Source organism: Dermacentor variabilis, chromosome 6 (assembly GCF_050947875.1).
Source record: "Dermacentor variabilis isolate Ectoservices chromosome 6, ASM5094787v1, whole genome shotgun sequence".
NCBI classification, from domain to species: Eukaryota; Metazoa; Arthropoda; class Arachnida; order Ixodida; family Ixodidae; genus Dermacentor; species Dermacentor variabilis.
Window position 1 is genome coordinate 126,599,353 of NC_134573.1, and position 21,114 is coordinate 126,620,466.

At 43.1% G+C, this 21,114-nt stretch overlaps 1 protein-coding gene across 6 annotated transcripts in view; it reads left to right on the top strand.

Moving 5' to 3' along the window:
* The window catches only part of LOC142585179 (molybdenum cofactor biosynthesis protein 1-like), a 20,575-nt gene extending 108 nt beyond the window's left edge, over positions 1 to 20,467 (top strand). The window contains exons 1-10 of one of the 6 annotated variants that reach the window (XM_075695728.1): positions 1 to 70; positions 384 to 601; positions 740 to 829; positions 8,267 to 8,434; positions 12,653 to 12,745; positions 12,824 to 12,957; positions 14,288 to 14,359; positions 14,439 to 14,591; positions 18,041 to 18,151; positions 20,187 to 20,467. The exon at positions 1 to 70 is cut by the window's left edge and continues 87 nt beyond it. In XM_075695728.1, coding sequence (XP_075551843.1) covers positions 8,278 to 8,434; positions 12,653 to 12,745; positions 12,824 to 12,957; positions 14,288 to 14,359; positions 14,439 to 14,591; positions 18,041 to 18,151; positions 20,187 to 20,363 — 897 coding nt within the window. In that variant the 5' untranslated portion in view covers positions 1 to 70; positions 384 to 601; positions 740 to 829; positions 8,267 to 8,277 and the 3' untranslated portion in view covers positions 20,364 to 20,467. Of the gene's footprint in view, positions 71 to 97; positions 116 to 383; positions 602 to 739; positions 830 to 8,266; positions 8,435 to 12,652; positions 12,746 to 12,823; positions 12,958 to 14,287; positions 14,360 to 14,438; positions 14,592 to 18,040; positions 18,152 to 20,186 lie in introns of those variants that run through there. The other 5 variants (XM_075695724.1, XM_075695726.1, XM_075695725.1 and 2 more) reach the window with 5 other exon arrangements.
* The last annotated feature ends 647 nt before the right edge of the window (positions 20,468 to 21,114 follow it).

The following is a 21,114-nucleotide window of genomic DNA, read 5'->3' on the forward strand; positions in this document are numbered from 1 at the left end:
GCGTCCTTCAGATCAGTCTGGAGGCCTGGTGTGAACTGTATTATGGATGTAATGGGATTGTGTCGGGAAAGTATGTTTTCCGTCGCTCGCATAGAACCCGCACCTGTATCCTGCCGTACGATATATATTTTTGTCGTTGCGCATGGATCCAGGAATTCGTTTACCTTGCCGTGCTTATCTATTGTCTATTTAGAGCTTGGCGCTTTCGCCCACTGCGTACTGCTTTTCGTACAGAAATACGCCGTTAATTTCTTCATGCTGATTCAAGGCGATCGGTTTCTAGACCAATCTTTTCTGTTCAGTTAGCCGCTGTCAGGAGTACTGTGACGGCACGTAACGCCGGCGTGTTGACGTTTCGTTGTACCTGTTTTTTCTGTGCACAGGCATTGCGCAGAGGCATCGGAGAAAGTTTCACGGGTCTGTCGGAGATTTGCCAAAGCGTTAACCAAACACTTCCAGAAAAAACTGCTTCAAGATGCTATCGCGAACTTCACTACTACATCGTGCGGGCACGGCAGTCCGGATGCTGCGTCCGATGTCAGAAGCGAAGCAGCACAGCGTGGATAAAAGAGATACGACTGGTCTTTTATGCAATGACAAAGTAAGTACTGCACATTATTTATTATTATTGTTTTGTTTTGAACACATATACAATTAACAGGAACATATGTACGTCGTGCACATGCAGCGTACAATGTACTTGTTGCTGACGGCTTAATGAATGATGATGTGTTTTCAGGATGCCGGTCAAGTTTTGGTGGACAGTTTCGGCAGGAAACACACTTACCTGCGCATCTCCTTGACGGAAAAGTGCAGCCTTAGGTGTAAGGTTTGTCACATTGGCTTTAGCTTACTGTAGTGTCGTATCATTTGCTGTCGTATGCACCATGCAGCTTTGCTGTTGTGTTAGCTACATCATGTGTAATTAGCATTTGCGTGCTGCAGGTTTTAATAAATACCAAACAGGACAACGCGTGCACACATGTCCGTGGAACAGTCATTAAATACCAGGATGATTTTACTGTGATACACAGCGAAGCAGCTGTTGGACGTTCACAACATATGTTGCCAGCTATTCTTTTAATGCATGGAGGAAGTCTAGCAAGCACAAAGCCGACACACACATCAGTACTAACTTCCAACAAACACTTGTGGCAGGCGTGTGCTTTTAAAGGGTTACTGACGGGATATTTTTGACTATTTATTTATTGCATTATATGAAAGTCCTAAACCATAGAAAGAATAGCGACAAGCATCAGAGTGTTGCCAGTTAATTTATTATAATAGCTTTTCTACAGCTGGTACTCAATTCCACGAGGATGCTGTGTTGTTACATTAGGCTGATATGTATTGGCCAAACAACTCTTTAGGAAGCTAGAAGTGATTAATACTAAGTACTTGCGTTAAGGTGAATGTCACAGTTACAAAATTAAAGCTAATCATCAGTGCTCAAGGCATATGTCTACTTAGTAGCAGCACAATCTTAAAGATACCCATTTGCAAATTTGCGGCATAGTGCACTAGTATCTTGCTGAAAACAGTGGAGTAAAACTATGGAACACCAACATATTTTGTGGCTGTTACTGTTCTGTATGTAGTGCTTGTAGATGTGCAGCAATTGTTCAAGGAAACAGCTTGGGATATATGTGAATGGTCCTTTCTGGGTAGTCTGAAAATGCCCAGCTTTATAACAGATTATCTATGGTAGGTTGTGCAGACTGTCCATATGTGGTTCTCCAGTACATTGACAAGGCCTCTGCTAGTCTCTGCAATGAGCCATGCATTCACATGTTCCCTTTGATAGGGGACACAGTGCCCCTTGCGTAATGTGCATCACGCGAACAGTCCACACTTTGGTTTCAATTCTGCTTTTACCATAGAAGAGCATAGGACCCTTTGTCTGGAACAAAAAGGGCAGATATTTTTGTGGAACGTGTAATCATTCTACATTCTGCCACTGACTGAAATTTGACGGTGAAAATTGCAAAACTTGTGAATTGTAGACTTGACAGTGGAACAGTAATAACGACATAAATCTTCCACAGACCTCATTTTAAAACGGTTCTATCCTGTGAATTTGCAACAGTGTGCAGTGCAACATTCTCAATGTAGTCTGATGCCTTAAACATGCAATGCTGCAGCTTTTTGAATTTTTGCATGCAATGAATTTCCCAATGACAGAAAGCTGAGCTAGTTCGTAAGGATTCATTATGCAAAAAAGGGGTGTGGCATGCAGACAGGACACAAGAGAAGAGAAGTGGACAACACAAACGCCAACTATCAACTGAAGGGAACACTGAGGCAAAAAAAAAGAAGAAGACACAAAACTAATCTGCGCAAGCTCTGGAATGGTATCACCACCTGTCAGTCGAGTACATGAGCCGGTCTACGTGAGAGATAGCTGTTAAGGCACTTAATATCTTCCTTATGTAAAGTAATCGAAGGCTGACTTACGCACGCACTTCCACCATTATAGATATGCCGTGCCTCTACCATAAGACGCGCATCTTCATTTTTGTGCTTGTGCAATATCGCACATTCATCTAACTCTGGTGTGCAGTTACAATCTTGGCAATGTACGGAAAGATTAGAAGGCGATCGACCGGTTAACGACCTATTATGTTCCATTAGCCTCCGATTGATACACCGCCACGTTTGCCCTACGTAGAACTGTCCACAGCTAAAGGGAACATTATAAACCACACCCATACGACAGTCAGTAAAACTGTTGTTCTTGTTGTGCTTCACAGGACAAATATCTGTTCTTTTTCTGCCTTTTACCTGCTCCTTTTTCCTCTGCACGACAGCGCATATCTTACCTAGCTTATTGGGAGCAGTGATGGCAACTGCTCATACATACATACATCATACATCATACACATCATCATACATACTTATACATACTTGTACAACATACTCATACAACATCATACATACTTGCAACTTTTTTAAGCCTGTGCGATATTGAATGAATGTACGGAATAGCCACTACTCTTTTTTTGCTATTTCTGCTTTCTGTAATCACGTCCATCCCCCTCGAAACCGACTTCTTCAGGCGTTCAGCCACAGTGGCCACTGCTATGCTAGGATAACCTGCTTCTAATAGGCGCGGGACTTGCGCATTAAAACTGGCACTCATTTTGTGCATGCAGGATCTGGTGAGAGAAGACTTAAGGCATGACATGGCAATTCCGTTTTTTTACTACTTTGGAATGCTTGGATTGAAAGTTCGAAGATCTTGGGAAGTACTGCCAACAAACGTGATTTTGTTCGAAGACCAAGGAAATGTCTAGAAACTGAATTATGTGTCACTGAGGAAATTGCTCACTTACTGAGGTAGCAGTGGAATCAAATTCCTCCCTGTTGCAGAAAATCAGGTAATCATCGACGTAACAAAATATCTTGATAACGCAATCACCTAAGGCTTTCTCTAACCAGCTGTCAACCTTACTCGGGTAAATATTGCTAAGAATAGGGGCAACTTTTGAGCCAATACAAATGCCTGATTTCTGCAGAAACACGCCATCTCTCCACCCAATCAGCGTCAACTTTATTGAAAGAATTTCTAGGAAAGCTCCTGTGGAAACACCGCATCTGTCAATAAAAGCCGACTTTTGCACTTGTTCTTTAATGCACTCATTTACGGAATTTAGCAACTCGTCATGCGGCATGGAGTAATACAGGTCTTCGATATCCATACTAAAAGCTGTACAATCACCAGGATTTTCCTCTCTCAAATACTGAACTAGTGCCTGAGAATTACGCAAGCAAAAGGGGTCTGAAAAAACTAGTGAAGCTAAGCAGTTCTGTAGGTAACTAGCGACACAGACCTGCCACGTCCCTTTATCCGACACTATAGCACAAAAAGGAATTTCTTGCTTATGGGTCTTCGCCGAAAAAAATAGTTCTAAGGTGAGGGATTTTGCTTTCTTGACATTGAAGACAACCCTATCAAGATTATGTCTTGGCAGGAGGTCAACCGCATGTTGCTTAACTGCCGAGGGCTTGAGTTTTACTGGCTGTAAATTCTTTTCTAAGGCTGAAATCACTTTTTCTGAAAACACGTCATCAAAACACACCTAGCACCAGACTGCCTCAAGATTGCTCGCCAAGAATTTGAGTACATGCTCAAACTTGGTTTTGTGCTGCCCTCATCCAGCCCATGGTCCTCAGTGCTTCACATGGTACCCAAAAAGAGTGGTGATCAGAGATTTTGCAGTGATTATCGAACTTTGAATAAAGTATCCATTCCCGACTGATACCCGATTCCCCATATACAGGATTTCACTGCCGCACTCCACAGCTGTACACTTTCAGTAAAATTGACTTGCTAAAAGTGTATCACCAGATCCCTGTCGAGCCATTCAACATACCTAGGACTGCTATTGTCACTCCTTTTGGTATGTTTGGGTACCTCCATATGCCGTTCAGACTCCACAACGCAGCCCAGATGCTTCAGCATTTTCTTGATGAAGTACTTCGCTGCCTCTCCTGTTGCTTGGTAGATGGTATTCTTGTCTTCAGCTGCAGTAAATCCAAACACGAGACTCATGCGCACTAAGTTTTCACGCGACTACGACAGTAGAGTCTCGTTACCATCGCCACAAAGAGCAAATTCGGCGGCTCAGAGTTAGATTTCCTTGGCCATCGTGTCGACCATCATGGTATCCGATCACTGTCCAGTCGTGTCACCGCCATTTCCGAATTTCCACGACCAAGAACAGTCAGGAAATTTCGTGAGTTTTTAGGACTTGTGAATTATTACCACAGGTTCCTGCCATGCTGCACCACCATTTTGCAGCCACTTCGATACTTGTTGGGGGGCCACATGAGACCAAGCATTCCTTTTACCTTGGACAGAAGCAGCCACCACAGCATTCGAAAACATAAAAGGGGAACTCGCCAAGGCGACACTTTTAGCTCATCCAACACCCAACAGCCTCACCATCGTTATGGTAGACACTTCAGATGTGGCTTTTGGTGCTGTCCTCCAACAGTTTGTCATTGGCACATGGCTGCCCCTCTCCTTTTTCTCTAAGAAGATGACACCACAAGAGCAACACTACAGCACCTTTGGCCATAAGTTGCTGGCTATATACCTTGCCGTCAAACACTATTGCCACTACCTCGAAGGTCGTCAATTCTTCATACTGACGGATCGATCAGAAGCCTCTAACACATGCCCTGAATTCAAACAGAACCTCATACACTCCTCGTGAGCTTCGACACCTGGCGTATGTACCTGAGTTTACCAGTGACATTCATCATGTCAATGGCAACGTCAGCACAATGGCCGATGCACTATATCAGCTGCACGTCAACTGTATCTCGTCACTAGAATCCATGTGGATTTTACATGCTTAGCCTCAGCACACCGCAGTGGCAGCTACCTCTGCAAGCTCCGCATCACTGGTACTTCACTCATGCTTGAAGAAGTTTTCATGCTTGGCAGTAACGTGCCTATTATCTGTGATACTTCAAACAGCCGCTGCCATTTATATGTCCCACCAGCTTTTTGACAAGCCATCTTTGAAGCCCTACACTCCCTGTCGCACATGGGAATGAGAGCAACACAACACCTAGTAACCTCTAAATATGTGTGGCCCCGTATAAAAGCTGATGTTTGGAGCTGGATGCGCAGTTGCTTGAGATGCCTACAGGGTAAACTTTCTAGACATAGTCGGGCCAGTAAAAAGTTTCAACCTCCTAATGCCCGCTTCAGTCATATCCACATAAATATTGCTGGCCCTTTGCCTCTTGTGCAAGAGCATAGATACATATTAATGTGCATTGGCCGTTTTACTCGTTGGCCCGAAGCTGTTCTGCTTATGAACATTACCGCAGAAACAGTCGCACAGGCTGTTGTTGAGGTCTGGATCAGCTGATATGACATACCCTCTACTAAACTGACCACGGTCGTCAGTTTGAGTCCAAACTTTTCCGCAACGTCTAGAAAACACTTGGTAGCGCACACATTAGGACAACTGCCTACCATCTGGCGTCTAACAGAATTGTCTGATGTTTTCATTGACAGTTAAAGGCTGTCCTAGCATGTTGCGACAATACCACGCCTTGGATGGAACGACTTCCTCTTGTCCTCCTCGGCCTCTGGACTGCACTGAAGAGCGACACGCAGTGCTCTACTACAAAATTCGTTTTTGGCACAACAATCCGTGTGCCCGGAGAGTGTTTTGGTACATGGTCATCACCTGTACCATTTGAAATCGCTAACTACGGAAGCCGATTATACACAATGATGGACATCATTGTTCTGCCACCTGTTTGCCCCACTCGTCAGAACACGTTTGTCAGCCTGCACCTCAGCGACTGCACACACATCTTCATATGCCAAGACGCAGCCCATGCTCCGCTACAACCACCATACGATGGCCCCTTCAGGGTACTCAACCGTATGCCCAAACACTTTACAGTGATGATCAACGGGTGCAAAGACACCGTATCTATTGTCCATCTTAAACTGGCTTGTTTAGACAATGAATTGATAAGCACGCACGCTGCCACAAATGTCTTTGAACCTACATATTGCTGTCCTAAAGTGCATTTTGCTACAGATGTGACCTTCATTTCTTTGTTTCGCACCCCCCAGCAGCCCCATGGCTGCCTTACTAGGGGGAGGGCCCTGTCGCATCTACTTCTTTTCGGTGCATCGGCTCGAAGGGAGAAAATGATGAGGTCACGCATGCTTAGTGTGCTGCTTGTTCTCCGTCCGATTGCCATATGTTCTGCAGTGTGAGTGTTAAAGTATATATTACTATGCAGCATGACTGAATATGTCACTTCATTACCTGCACATTGTTTGCAAATGTTTGGCAAAAGTCCTACACACATATTAGAGGTATATTTGAGAGCCATGCATAATACATCAATTTTGTCCACTTTAGATGTACTAATGATAAAATTTACAGAATTATATCATTTGTCAGTGCTGAGTTAGAGTTGTAATCTTGATAGCTTTGTTTTCCGAACATTAGCTATATTCAACACCTTTTATTAAACAATTGGTGGCCTAAATAAAAAATTCACTACCAACAGTCACTAAATTTTAAAGGGGTCATTAACCACCCCTCGGGCTTGGTGTAAAAGCAATCTGCGGATAGCATACGCTGCTGTGAACATCTTAGCCATGTTTTGCAGTGATGCATAGCATCTGGAGCTTGGAAGCTGAGCGCGAAGTTGCGTTTCTCTCAAATGCCTTGTTTTCAACTCTTTTCTGGATGCTTTATTTCGTAATATAGCAGATTCCCATATGCGGCTGCTATTGGCCAATAGCTGATGTCAATCAAGAAGAGCGTTTGGATCAGTGCGTCTTGCTACTGTTGCTGTGTATATTTATCAACAGGCTGAGCAGGCTGGCAGGCTGTGTATACTTAAACAGACTGAACTAAGTGAAAATTTGCTTCCAAATTTCGATAATAATTACGTACTTCCGGAACAAGCCGAGCTCATGCAAGGCCGTGGCCGCTCGCATAGCAATTCAACTTTGGTCACCCTGCTTACCGCTGTCATAGCCATAGGGTGTAAATAATATAGACTAGTTTTGAATGCTCAGCTAGCCTCGAACCCCCCAAAACGTAAGGCCAGACAACACACACGCTTGCCAGCATGTGCTCATTCCTTACCGCTCTTGGTTAGACGCCTTGGCAGACTTATTTATAGCAGATGTGGCAACTATCCATCGGTCAAGCTGGTGAAGGACAAAGCCAGCCCGCATGAGCGTATGAACATGAGCATGCACTCAAGCCGTGTCATGCACAAAGCAAACACAGGGTGCCAGTACGAGTCCACTGGCTAAGTGCAGTGCGGCTCACTGAGAACAACCATCGCATTTGGCTTACGTTTGGTGCATTGCAGGCACCGAAATCGGAAGTAGTGGCATCTACGTTAACATCCAAAATCAAATTTGAACTGTGCACCATGGTGACTTCCAGTAGGTGGAGCGTTGCGGGCCTGCCCCGCTCCGCCGTAGTCTCCACTGTGCAAGGCATTGAAAAAGGAGTGGGAGCACTGTGAAGGGAATGTTTGATTGCCAATAACTCCGCCTCTGTTGAATGCATTGAAGTACTTCAAATGCATTTCTCCACTTCGATAAAAAGTGGTTAAGGGCCTTTTTGAAAAAGCTTCTTCTTTTAAATGCAATAATCTCGTCAAATTTGGTGCAGTAGTTGCAGAGCAATACTATTTCTCTTTCCTATGTAGTATTTAGATAGGAGCCCTCAAGCTAAAGCTTCCTCTTAACTTGTTGCAGGTGTCTACTGCATGCCAGAGGAAGGTGTACCATTGACTCCAAACGAAAAATTGCTCTCTTCAGATGAAATAGTACAGTTAGCAAGTCTGTTTGTCACTTTTGGCGTGACCAAAATTCGTCTCACTGGCGGAGAACCTCTTGTCCGAAAAGATGCTGTCAGTATCATTGGTAAGTTGTTCATTCTCTAGCAAAATAAGTCCTTGGAAAAGCTTTCTATTTACGGTTAGAGGCTCTGCATAACACATGCGGCATGAATTTTTCATTGTGTATGTATTTAGCGTGTACCGTGTAAGTGAGTGACAGGTACTTTAGCACCATTTTTAACTTCATTACAATGTATTATATTGTACTAAAATATCCTAGCATCTGATACCATCAACTCATGTATTAGTGTGGGATTGTAAAAGCGCCTCTTTCACAGGTGACTGCATACTTGCATGGTTCACTTTTCTTTCTTATCTTCCTTGCACATTGCCTCTCAGCAGAAGCAATGGTTACATGTAAAGTGGTCTTTTGAATTACCTTTCATAGATGGTGGTGGTGCTGGTCGTTTGAGTGGTGGAAATTAGCGGGACATCCACCTTTGACGTGGCCAATTTATTGCACAGCTCTCACAATTTCATTTTCACAGAAGCCAGTGAATGTCACTATAATATACCTTCAGCAAAAATGGCCATAGTTGAATTAAAGGGAAGCTAAAGAAATACACCTGATCAGTTTAAGCTGGTAAAGTATTATTTAAGAGTTTAATTTTCATTAATTTTGTGGTAAATAGTTGATTAGCAAGTTATAAAATGAAGGCCAAATTTCCATCTTGCCAAAATCCGTGTGCTGGTACATCAGAGTGACGTCATGGATTTCAGTCTATTGTATTTGGGCCATTGCGGTGCTGTAGAGGTCATAAAAATTTGTTACCGTATTGTTTTGATTCTAAGCCAATACTTTTTAATAAAAAAAGCGGGATACAAAAGTCATGGGACGGCTTAAATTTTAGGATTTTTCCAGTGTGGCCATCTGGCCACATCAAGCACACGTATCTGGGGCAGGTGGCAAGCTGGATTGTGACTGCATGGGAGGATATCTTGACTGGCAACATCATCCTCACACTTCGGAAGTGTTGTATTTACAATGTGCTGGATGGTACAGGAGACACCGCATTGTAGGAGGAGCAGAGCGACAAGGAATTCATTGATCTCAATGTGGATGACTATGATGAGTGACTGGTTGCATGCAGTTTGCTGCAGCAGACTTGCCTCTAATGTCACGTGTTCGAAATAAACATTGTTTGAGCCGTCAAAATGTTAATGCTTTATTTTGTTGTCAGCTTACATAGAAGATATATATATATATATATATATATATATATATATATATTGTAATGGGTGCACTGAACAGTTCCGAAGGTAACGTCTCTTCGTAACTGAGGAGGCAGGTGACGCGGAGCAGGAACAGCTGGTTGCCCGAATGGCTCACACTCGTGCCAAGTACTGGTGATCCGGCTGGCCCACTGGTTGCACACCAGGCATGGAAGAGACGATCTGGCTGGCCTTGTTCTTGTGCTCTTCTTGTTCCTTACAATATATATATATACGCACGCACACACAGACACAGACACACAAATACGAGGTGTGTTCAAAAAGAAACCGAACTTCTGAAATAGCGCGCCAACCGGCACAGGGAGTGCACTGCGGCTACTGAGCACATGTTTCGGCAGGTTTAGACAACAAACTGCCATTTGCTGCATTTCACTCTGATCGTTAGTTGGCGAGCTACAGCCCCTGAAGTGAGCACATGAACTAGCTGTTCTTCGTATTGGTGCCAAAGTGACAATGAAGGAATTGGAAGACCAGCGTGTGGGTGTGAAGTTCTGCTACAAACTTGGGAAAACTTTCACACAGACATTTCAGTTGCTTAGCCAAGCATACGGGGAGGACTGTACGAGTCGCATGCAGTGCTATGATTGGTTCAAGCGTTTTGAACACGGAAGAATGCCGGTCGGTGACGACCCCAAGCCTGGACGACCTTCCACATCCACGAATGATGACCACGTCGATCGAACTGTGATTCGTGGAAATCATCGTTTGACTGTTCGAGAAGTCGCTAACGAAGCGGGTATCAGCGTAGGATCATGTCATTAAATTTTTAGTGACAAACTTGGGATGCGTCGTGTTAGTGCAAAATTCATGCCACGTTTGTTGACTGACTAACAGAAGCAGACCCTTGTTGAAATCAGCCAGGAACTGCTCGCTGCTGCCAATGTCGATGAAAACTTTCTTAAGAACATCATAACAGGCGATGAGACATGGGTTTATGGCTTTGATGTTGAACCGAAGGTGCAGTCATCACAGTGGGTGGCCAAAGGTTCTCCTCGTCCAAAAAAAGCATGCATGAGTCGGTCAAAAATGAAGGTGATGTTGATTGTGTTTTTTGACAGCAAAGGCATTGTCCATCAGGAATTTGTGCCACATGGTCGGACGGTAAACAAAGAAGTTTACCAGGGAATCCTAGCACGTTTGCGAGATTCTGTGTGCAGTAAGAGGCCTGAATTGTGGGAAGGTCAGGCATGGAGGTTGCATCATGACAATGCCCCGGCTCATGCGTCGCTCCTTGTCCACAGCTACTTAGCGAAACACCACACTGCTGTTGTGCCCCACCCACCATATTCTCCGGACCTAGCCCCAGCAGACTTTTTTTCTATTCCCCAAGCTGAAAACCACCTTGAAAGGACGTCGTTTCCAAACTGTAGAGGAGATCCAGGACAATGCGAGAAGGGACCTGCACACCATTCCAGAAAGTGCATTCCAGGAGGCTTTCCTAAAATGGAAGAAAAGATGGGAAGAGTGCATTGCCAGTAGAGGGGACTACTTTGAAGGGGACAGCACTTAAAATGTTGTACAATAAGCAGTAAAGGTGTTGTAGCAAAAGTTTGATTTCTTTTTGAGCACACATTGTATGTGTAATATATATATATATATATAAACAAGGACAAAGGGGATTAACTGAGGGGCCTTATTTTTATTAGTCATATCATAAGAAGCCAACAAACACTGACACCAAGGACAACAGAGGGAAAATTACTTGTGCTTAATAAATTAAATAAATAAATGATGATATAATAGAAATGAAAGTCTTGCTGCAGGTGGGGAACGATCCCACAACTTTCGCATTTCGTGTGCGATGCTCTACCATTTAAATCCCGGCCACGGCGGCCGCATTTCGATGGGGGCGAAATGCGAAAACACCCGTGTGCTTAGATTTAGGTGCACGTTAAAGAACCCCAGGTGGTCAAAATTTCCGGAGTCCTCCACTACGGCGTGCCTCATAATCAGAAAGTGGTTTTGGCACGTAAAACCCCAAATATTATTATTATTACTCTACCATTTAAGCTACCACAGCACCATTTCCCCGTCCACTTTCTTGGGTATTTATGTTTCCTTGTAGAACTCTGGGAATGTTAGCCAGTGCCACCACTCACACACCTTGGCGGCAGATGGAACATCCTTTCTGCCGTAGGTGCCATGAGAACGTGAATGTAAATATATATATATATAATTTTTTTTTTCATTCTGGCTTTTAGATTTTCAAGTGTCAGCTTTGAATCATGGTCAGCTTAGATCTGAGTAAATGTGGTATGCTCAGTCTGCCTACTTTAGCTTTTTTGGAATGACATTGTAGTTCATCTTTACTGATACAGTAATTATCTAGGCTCTAGCCACCATTGTTTTTGCACTTTTTTTCTGGCTTGCCGAGCCTCCCCTCACACTAAGAGTGGCTTTTTCAGTGTTGTAGAAGATAAGTAATAGATTTCAGCTTATTTTTCTTAGTAGCCTTTTAAATGTGATGTGTCATGTACTCTATATGTTTCCGCATAGAATATGCAGTCTTACGTTACTAGAATTGTAGGATGACTTCAGTGATCCACTGCGGTGACTCAAAGTATATGGCATTGCACTGTTGGGAAAAGGTTGCGGATTCGATTCCCATTCACAGCGGCTGCAGTCCAGTGTAGGTGAAATGCAAGAACACTGGTGTACCGTGCTTTCGATGCACTTTGCAGAACCTCAGGTAGTCAAAATTAGTCTGGAACCCTCCACTATGGCGTCCCTCATAACTGCTGTGCAGGTTCAAGATGTTAAACCCCACAAGTTAATTGTAATTTAGGATGACTTCAGTATCTACAGAAGTTAATTACGGTGACTAAAAATAGTGAAGATTATTGTTTTTATATTTTATCTTAGTTTGAATAGAACTGAAAAGCTAAAGCGTGTCTATTTACAGCATGTCTATTCTGCCAAAATGCAGTTTGTTGTGCAGTTGGCCTTATTGCACGGCTTCATTGCAACGCTGTTACCAAGTAGATGATGGGTCTCTTTCTGTACATTTCAGAGCGCTTGGCGAAAATTCCACAGCTGGAAGTGCTGGGCATTACGACAAATGGGTTGGTGCTGTCGAAAAAAATTCCAGACTTGAAGAATGCAGGTGGGACTTTTTGTTGTTCAAAAATGGCTTACTCTTTCATGGTTGTAGTTTTACGCAAATCAATGCTTTCAAATGCAGGTTTAACACATGTAAATATAAGCCTCGACAGCCTAGTGCCCGAGAAATTCGAGTTCCTGGCAAGGCGCAGAGGCTGGCATGTCGTGAGAAAAAGCATTGATGATGCGTTGGCAGCTGGCTTTGACTCTGTTAAGGTGAGTATCATCATACTGTGAAATAGACCTGCAAATCATCCTGCATAGCTAGATTTTCATAACTGCATTAAATGGGTATTCAAGGCAGTGTTGCTGAAACACTGTTAGAACTGCGTCAGTCTGTTCAGGCAATACAGTAGAACCTGGTTGATATGTTCTCGCTACATACGTTTTCGTGGCGCCAGCATTCGCCATCGAGAACACAAAGAATGACCCAATGAGTTACACTCAATTTTTACCGATTGATATGTTTCCAGAAAACATGATTTTTCAGCATGAATGTTCATTACGTCACCAACATATGATACGTCTTCTGGGCGCTAGATCCCATGTAAACAAGAAAATGTGCGAGGCGTGTGCGATCCAGAACAGTACATAGCTGCCCACCATGGCAGCTTCACCACAATACTCACCCTCCCGTCTTGCGTGAAAATGCCAGCGCGCACTCAGTTTCTCATTTCAGTACATGTACCAGCAAATCTCCTCCGGGGTCATCGCATGCGGCATTCGCAGCTATCACAGCCAGTCCTATTGGGACAAGCATCTTCGCATATATCTGTTTCACAGCGCGTGCTGCTGTCGGAAGCATAGCGCATGCTTTTAATAGGCGATAACCGAAATGCACCACCGTTCCCTGCTGCAGACTGCGATCGCATATGTTTTCCAGCCGCAAGATCCCATGTGAACAAGAAAAGGCGCGAGGCGAGCGTGATCGAGAACAGTATACAGCCACCTGTCTCAGTGAAAACGACGGCGCACACAGTTCCATATCCTGGTACCAGCAAATCTCTGCCCAGGTCGTCGCACACCGCATTCACAGCTATAGCCGCCAAGCCTATTGCGATAAGCATCTTCACCTATCTGATTTACGGCGCGTGGTGCATAGTGTCATCAATAGTGTACTGCACGCTTTTAGCAAGCGACAATACAAATGCGCCGCCGTTCCTTGCTGCAGGTGGCACGATGTGGGCATCACGTTTCGCTTCGGCTGCGTCCAGCACCGCCCTCCAATTCGATTTTGCTTTGGTTTCCTGTCCCCCTCTTAAAACACCACGCAATAGGAAAACAATAAAACCCTTCTCAAGCTGCAACGAACTACGCGATGCTTCGCATTACATTGATGTCAACAGTAGTCGAGTCTGTCAAATTTGTTTAGTTACTTAGGATGGTACATTTTCCCGATGAGTAGGGTTATTTTTTTCGCGGTTTATTTTGAAAACGCATGAACAAGGTTCTACTGTATTATGCAATGTAGAACAAACTTATTCTGCTTAGTGATGAAGTGCAGATGCTTCAACCAACACTTTCTATATGAATTATTTTCACCCAGATAAACTGTGTTGTGATGAAAGGAATTAATGAAGATGAACTGGTTGACTTCGTGAAGCTCACAGAAACTAATGTAAGTACCGCGAGTTAGAAGAGGCAGTTGCGTTGCTTGGCTGAGCTGTGTGAAAGTTTTATGGATGCTTCTGTTTCAGAATGTTGAAGTGCGCTTTATAGAGTACATGCCCTTTGATGGCAACAAGTGGAGCAGGCAAAAACTTGTCCCTTTTGAGAGCATGTTGTCGACCATAAAAAAGGAGTTGCCCTTCTTGGAGCGGCAAGAGGATGAGCCAAATCATACCTCAAAGGTAATGTACACAACACAGGATTTTATATGTTCAATTGCTGCATTAGCACTTTAAACAGCACTTCATTCAGTGAACTACATATAAGCAGTTCAGTTCAGGAACCATTCCACTTTGCCGAAAGGTGGGCTGCTCATGCCTGGGAGTTGAACCAAGCAGACAAAATTCATTGTCTATGCTCTGTACACACTTATTTATTGAGTGTAACTTTTTGACATGTTATAACATATTCAGACCTGATCCTAAATTTGTCACATGTTTTAATAATAATAAGTAACAGCTTTGTTGAAGCCACCACTATTGGGACCATTTATCGCCTCACTTTAACGGAATTTTGTAAGGCTTCGCCCTGTCGTAAGCGAAAAGAGAAGGGGGTTAACCAAGGGTCCCGATTTTTATTAGTCATATAAGAAGCCAACTAACACTGACACCAAGAACAACATAGGGGAAATTACTTGTGCTTAATAAATGAAATAAAGAAACAACAAATTAATGTAAATTAAAGTGGATGAAAAAACAACTTGCCACAGGTGGGATCCGAACCCACAAGCTTCGCATTTCACGTGCAATGCTCTACCAATTGAGCTACCGCGGTGCTGTTTCCCCATCCACTTTCTTGGGTATTTATGTGTCCTAGTAGAACCCGGGAGTGTTAGCCAACGCCACCACTCGCATACCTTGGCTTCGGACGTGGAATGTCCTTTTTTTTTTGCCGCAGGCGTCACGAGAACGTGATCTTTTTGGGTGAAGGCAACCGGTCAGTAAACTCACACATGCTACCTGAAGGCATCAATGTTGCCGGATTCGAGATTCTCGTTATGTAATAAGTGAGAAGAGAGGGGGTTAACCGAGGGTCCCGATTTTTATTAGTCATATCGTAAGAAGCCAACAAACACTGAAATGCGAAGGTTTTGGGTTCGGATCCCACCTGCAGCAAGTTGTTTTTTCATCCACTTTAATTTCCATTAATTTGTTGTTTCTTTATTTCATTTATTAAGCACAAGTAATTTCCCCTATGTTTTTCTTGGTGTCAGTGTTTGCTGGGCTTCTTATGATAGCCCTGTCGTGTGATACATGAATGCTTTCACAATCAGAGTAAATTCCTCTGAAGACTTCATCTGAGAGCTTTGCTGTTTGCATTAACCGAGTGCAAGCTGTGTGGTGGCCATTAGCTTTATTCCAATGAATACATTGTTGCGCCAAAAAGGAAAATAAAAACTTAGGAGGGAAAATATGAAATAACAGATCTCCCTCCTAAGTCTTTATTTTCGTTTTTGGCACAACAATGTATTCATTAGATCCCAACCAACTTACCCAGCAACAAGTTCTACTCAGCTTTATTCCAATTTGTTTGCCAGTGATGAGGCAAGGACGCTGAAGTTGCGAAAGTTATGATGTCCATGGCTGCTTATGCACTGTGTTGTCTGCTCTAATACATTCTATAGCAAGTTTATCCTACTGTGTAATTTTGTACCACTTTAACCACATTAGTTAATAAATCAAGTGTTGTCAGGTGCACTCTGCACACTTGGAACATAAATTACATTTGTACGAATGAAAATGTCATCATGGGTAATGCACTCGAAAAAGCCATGTACATGTCATCGCCTTTGCCAGCACAGCGGTCTGCTGCATGGAAATGGTTGAATGCTTTATGCATAAGTTTGCTTCCAGTTGTGATGGGCAGAAAAGCAATACATAAGTATGTCTCATTAGGCAGAGCAATGTCACATAAGGGCACAATGGTGATTTTATAGTGGACTTTAACCATAAGGAGTGTTTCTACACCATTTGTTAAAAGTATTGTGTATAGCTCATGATCCCTAGCCCCACAATGCGTTCATCTCCAATGCCCACAGTGGTAGTGAACATATGGCAGGCATAATGAAGAAAGGTCCATTGTTAAAACTTGTGACTTTATAAATTCCCAGGTATTTTCTTTTTAGCTCATCAACTAATTGATTGTGTTAAATTACAAATGTGTGAAGAGAGGGACAAAAGGAATATTTTCTATTGGTGTTTACTCAGCTCATCAATGCTGTAGAGTGCTTATAAATATTCTTTGCTAGTAATTTTTATTTTTAAACTGCCTGGAAAGGCTTCTAATGAACTGATGACAATATTTGGAGTCCTGCTGTCAACTTAGAAATTAATTCTGTTTGAGAACATGCAAAATTCTCTTAATCCTAAGAGAACTTTGCATGTTCTCAACCAGAAATGCTGAAACTTATTTTACTTGCACGACGTAAACACTTATTAAATCAGATACAGTGCATATTGCACGACGTAAACACTTATTAAATCAGATACAGTGCATAATTAAGGTAAAATGAGGCATCCACAAAATCGTAGCGATTGCTACAAATAAAACCCACACAGGTTCCTCGAAAGAAAAGCTTCTCAGTTGAAGCAAAATTTGTCGTGGTCCGGGACTCGAACCTGGGACCACCGCCTTTCCGGGGCAGCCGCTCTACCATCTGAGCTAACCAGACAGCTAGCAGATAGCAGGGCAAAGTCAAAGATGGTAGAGCGGCTGCTCCGGAAAGGCGGTGGTCCCGAGTTCGAGTCCTGGACCAGGATGAATTTTTCTTCAACTGAGAGGCTTTTCTCTCAATGAGCCCATGTGGGTTTCCTTTGTAGCAATTGCTACGATTGAATGGATGTCTAATTTTCCCTTAATTAATTACTTCTATCTACCTTGCGGTTTTCCACAGAACTATTACATCAAACCCTTGCCTTTGCGTCGAGTTGTTGACAATTTCGGCTTCGCCCTGCTAGCTGCCTGGTTAGCTCAGCTGGTAGAGCGGCTGCCCCGGAAAGGCGGTGGTCCCGGGTTCGAGTTCCGGACCAGGATGAATTTTTCTTCAACTGAGAGGCTTTTCTCTCAATGAACCCATGTGGGTTTCCTTTGTAGCAATTGCTACGATTGGGTGGATGTCTCATTTTCCCGTAATTAATTACTTCTCTCCACCTTGTGGGTTTCCGCAGAACTATTACGTCAGATACAGTGCAGTGTGTAGCTTTATTAGCGTGCACCATGTTGACATAACATGTTCTACAAATTGCTCGATTTGCTCATGTCCTGTTATTAGATTGCTTGCACCTTAATATGTAACGTGACTAAATCGAAAGCTACAGATGAGTCATGATAATACAGATTTGTATAATATCGAAATGGTGGGTAATCCAAAGAGATTTCAAAATTTTGGTTGACCCACTATGTTTCCGATGTGTAGACTGAGAGAACAAGCACATTTGGGTTCACAAGTACTTCTTGAAACTTAGTTTTCAGTGAAGCCAAAAAGTTTGGGAGACCTCACGTTGCCAGGAAGGCAAAGGTCTCTTAATTAAGAAGTAAATATTAGCACTCATGTTATTCGCCTTACTTTTGCCATGTTTCATAATGCAGTAAGGGCCCCTTTTTTAAAACTTTTGTTGTTGTTTTTTTGCAGTTATTTAGAGTACCTGGTTGGACAGGGAAGATCGGTTTTATAACGTCTATGACTGAACACTTTTGTGGAACATGCAACCGCCTTCGCATCACAGCTGATGGAAACCTCAAGGTTTGCTTTCTTCAAATTTATATTATCATATAGAGTTTATTAAAAAACTAGCGCACAATTTTTGAAAAGCGACCTGTTTCCCTTGTATACAGCCTATCGTCCTTCATAGCCAGATGCACTGTTATGCTCCATCTGTGTTCTAGTTCTCCACAAAAAATTTCCATTTGTTCTTCCATTTATCTTTCTTTCTTTTTTCGGGGGAGGGGCGGAGTAGACACTGCTATGTGCATAAAGTGCAGCTCACAATGTTTGCAGACAACACTGAACAAGAGACGTGCAACGTTGAGCCTAACCATTTTTCACCTACAAGCAGGAGAAAGCTCTGTGATAAAAACTCAGTGCAGTAAAGTGCTCAACATTTGATGGTTTGGCGCTCTTGTTGCATTTGTTGTTTCCCTGGCACTGTAAGCAAACACATGTAATAGTTTGCCATTTCTTTTCAGTTCTGTTATGTCAAATATTGCTGGTGCTAGGAGCTTTTCATTCTCATTCCAACCTGATCTTATTTTTATTGTACTCTTCCTTTAAATAGTGAGTGTGGTGTTTAAGTTTTGTGCATGTTTCAGCTTGATGTTGTAAAGTACATAAAATTGGATAGAAAAGTATCTTAACAGTTGAGTGCATCTGTGTTTTTACCTGTCATTTCACCCACACAACCACAGCTTCAGACACACACACAGAAAAACGAAGGTTGATTACTGGAATTTAAAGTCCAGAAGCAAAACAGTTTCTGCGAGATGTAGTGGATGGCTTCAGATTAACCTGAACTACTTGGGTTTGCTTAACAGGCATTTGGTGGTGCTCACTACACTCATATTTTTGCAGCCAGCAATTGAACGTGCGACCTCGTATTCAGCAGCAAAATGTTATGCCCACTGAAGCACCATGGTGAGCCACAGATGAAAAGACATTGGCAATGCAAACATATATGTTGCTGTGGCAACAGATTTGGCACCACATTTTATGTGGCAGCAAAAACTGTTCAGATTAGCAGCGGAAGCTTTAGCCCAGCGGTTCCTATCTAACTACATACAGTACAAACTAAGAAATTGTTTTTCTCGGCAACCACTGCACAAAATTTGACAATGTTAAGAAAATGTTAAAGTCTTAAACAAACCTTATGTTGCCTTATATTTCCTCGTATCTTATTTATCTTAAGTCTACCAGCCGCTTTTTGGCCGATCCCTCCTTGTGAGCGTGTGCCAGAGTAGGAAATCATATTCATCATCAACATGCAGCGACATGTGGTGGCACAACATCTACCACCCGCTTCTTCACCAATCCCCCGGTGTGGGTATTTGCCCATACATAGTATGGTAAATTATCATCATAATCAACACGTGGCGATCATCTGAAACAGCTGGTTGGCGTTGGCACGAGAGATGTATGCGTGCATTTGTGGTCGAATGGATAGTGCACGCATTTACTTGGGCAGAGCCCAAGCAGAGACCGAATGACCAGGGCCAAACCATAGGTTGGTAGGCAAAGAAAACTTCGCTTTAAAACCTCATAAACGTTTTAACAACCTCTTCGAAGCTGTAAACTCGGATAACAAATTTGTCCGCTTTAAATGCCCAAATGCATGCAGTTTACAGAACTGCAGTATCTGTTCATGGTGTGTGCATACGTGTGCATTTTACATGTATTAGAATAGGCAGATAAAAGTTGGTTCTGAGCTCTAAAACTTCCTCTTAATATCACACGACTGTGGAAGGAACAACATTAGCTGCCAAGTGAGATGGTTCATAACGATAAGTAGAGAGCAGCACAAGCAGATGGGGTGCAGAAAAACAAATGGTGGTGGGATTTCAGCTTTTGATAGTTTTGAGCCAGTTGGAAGTTCAGGTCTGTCCTTGTGTGTCTTCCTGGTGCCTCCTCGTCTGTTTGCACTGCTTGTCACTTCTTCTGAAGGAAGGAGTGAGGAAATATGAAACCAAATTGTCTAAGACATTCATAGAAACAAGTGACCCAATGTAGTTTAGGGTGCATAGCTTATAGAAGAAAAAATAAACCATTTGCTTTCTGCCATGTGTAGGTGTGCCTTTTTGGTGGTGATGAAGTCTCCCTGAGGGATGCCATACGAGGTAAAGCTACACCGGATGAGCTCCTGAGCTTAATTGGCAGCGCTGTGCTGAGAAAGAAGTTCAGCCATGCTGGCATGGACAAGCTGTCAACGCTGAGAAACAGGCCTATGATACTTATTGGAGGATAGATTGATTTTTACATGAATTGTGCTTCAAGCACTGTTTGTTGTAGACTGAAATGATATATTTTTTGATGTGATTTAGCTAATAAACATTGTTGCAGCAAATTTTCGCCCTTTGGCTCCTTATGTTCCCCCGTTTTACTGTCGGCAGAAAAAGTCTCGGGTGTGGGACCTGTAAAAAATATAAATTTCTACGACTCCAATGTCACACAGCTTGGAATTGGGAGTCGCAGTCTGCGATAGTTTGTGGAAGCCTGCGCTTCGCTCCACTTCTTGATGGGCCGCATAGCAAAACTGCTCAGATAATTTGAGTTCCTGTAAACTGTTGTAAACGCCCTGGAAACTTGATGCTGGCATGCGCTACTGTGCTGCCATCTAGTAGCCTTCGTCACCGCAAAGTGCATCATGTGCAGCAGAATGCCTTTCTTCTCACGCTTTCTGTCTCATGGTTTTGCTACACCCGCATCCTCTGCTTTCTTCCTCACATCGTCTTTGCTATTGCTGTCTTACATCCGCATTTGCTCTTTCATCCTTTTGCTGTGCTCGTTCACTCAGTTACGAGGATGCTGAAGGACGACGCCAATGCACGCCGCAGAAAGGGTTACCAAAGAGCTGCGAAGGCAGTTTAGAGCATTGACTTCCTTTATGATTTGTTGCAGAGGCAGAGAAATGTACCAGTGCATACCAAAAATGAAATACAGCAGTATGAAGGGATTTAAAATTTTCATGGCATGCTGCCAAAAACTTGCTATTGATT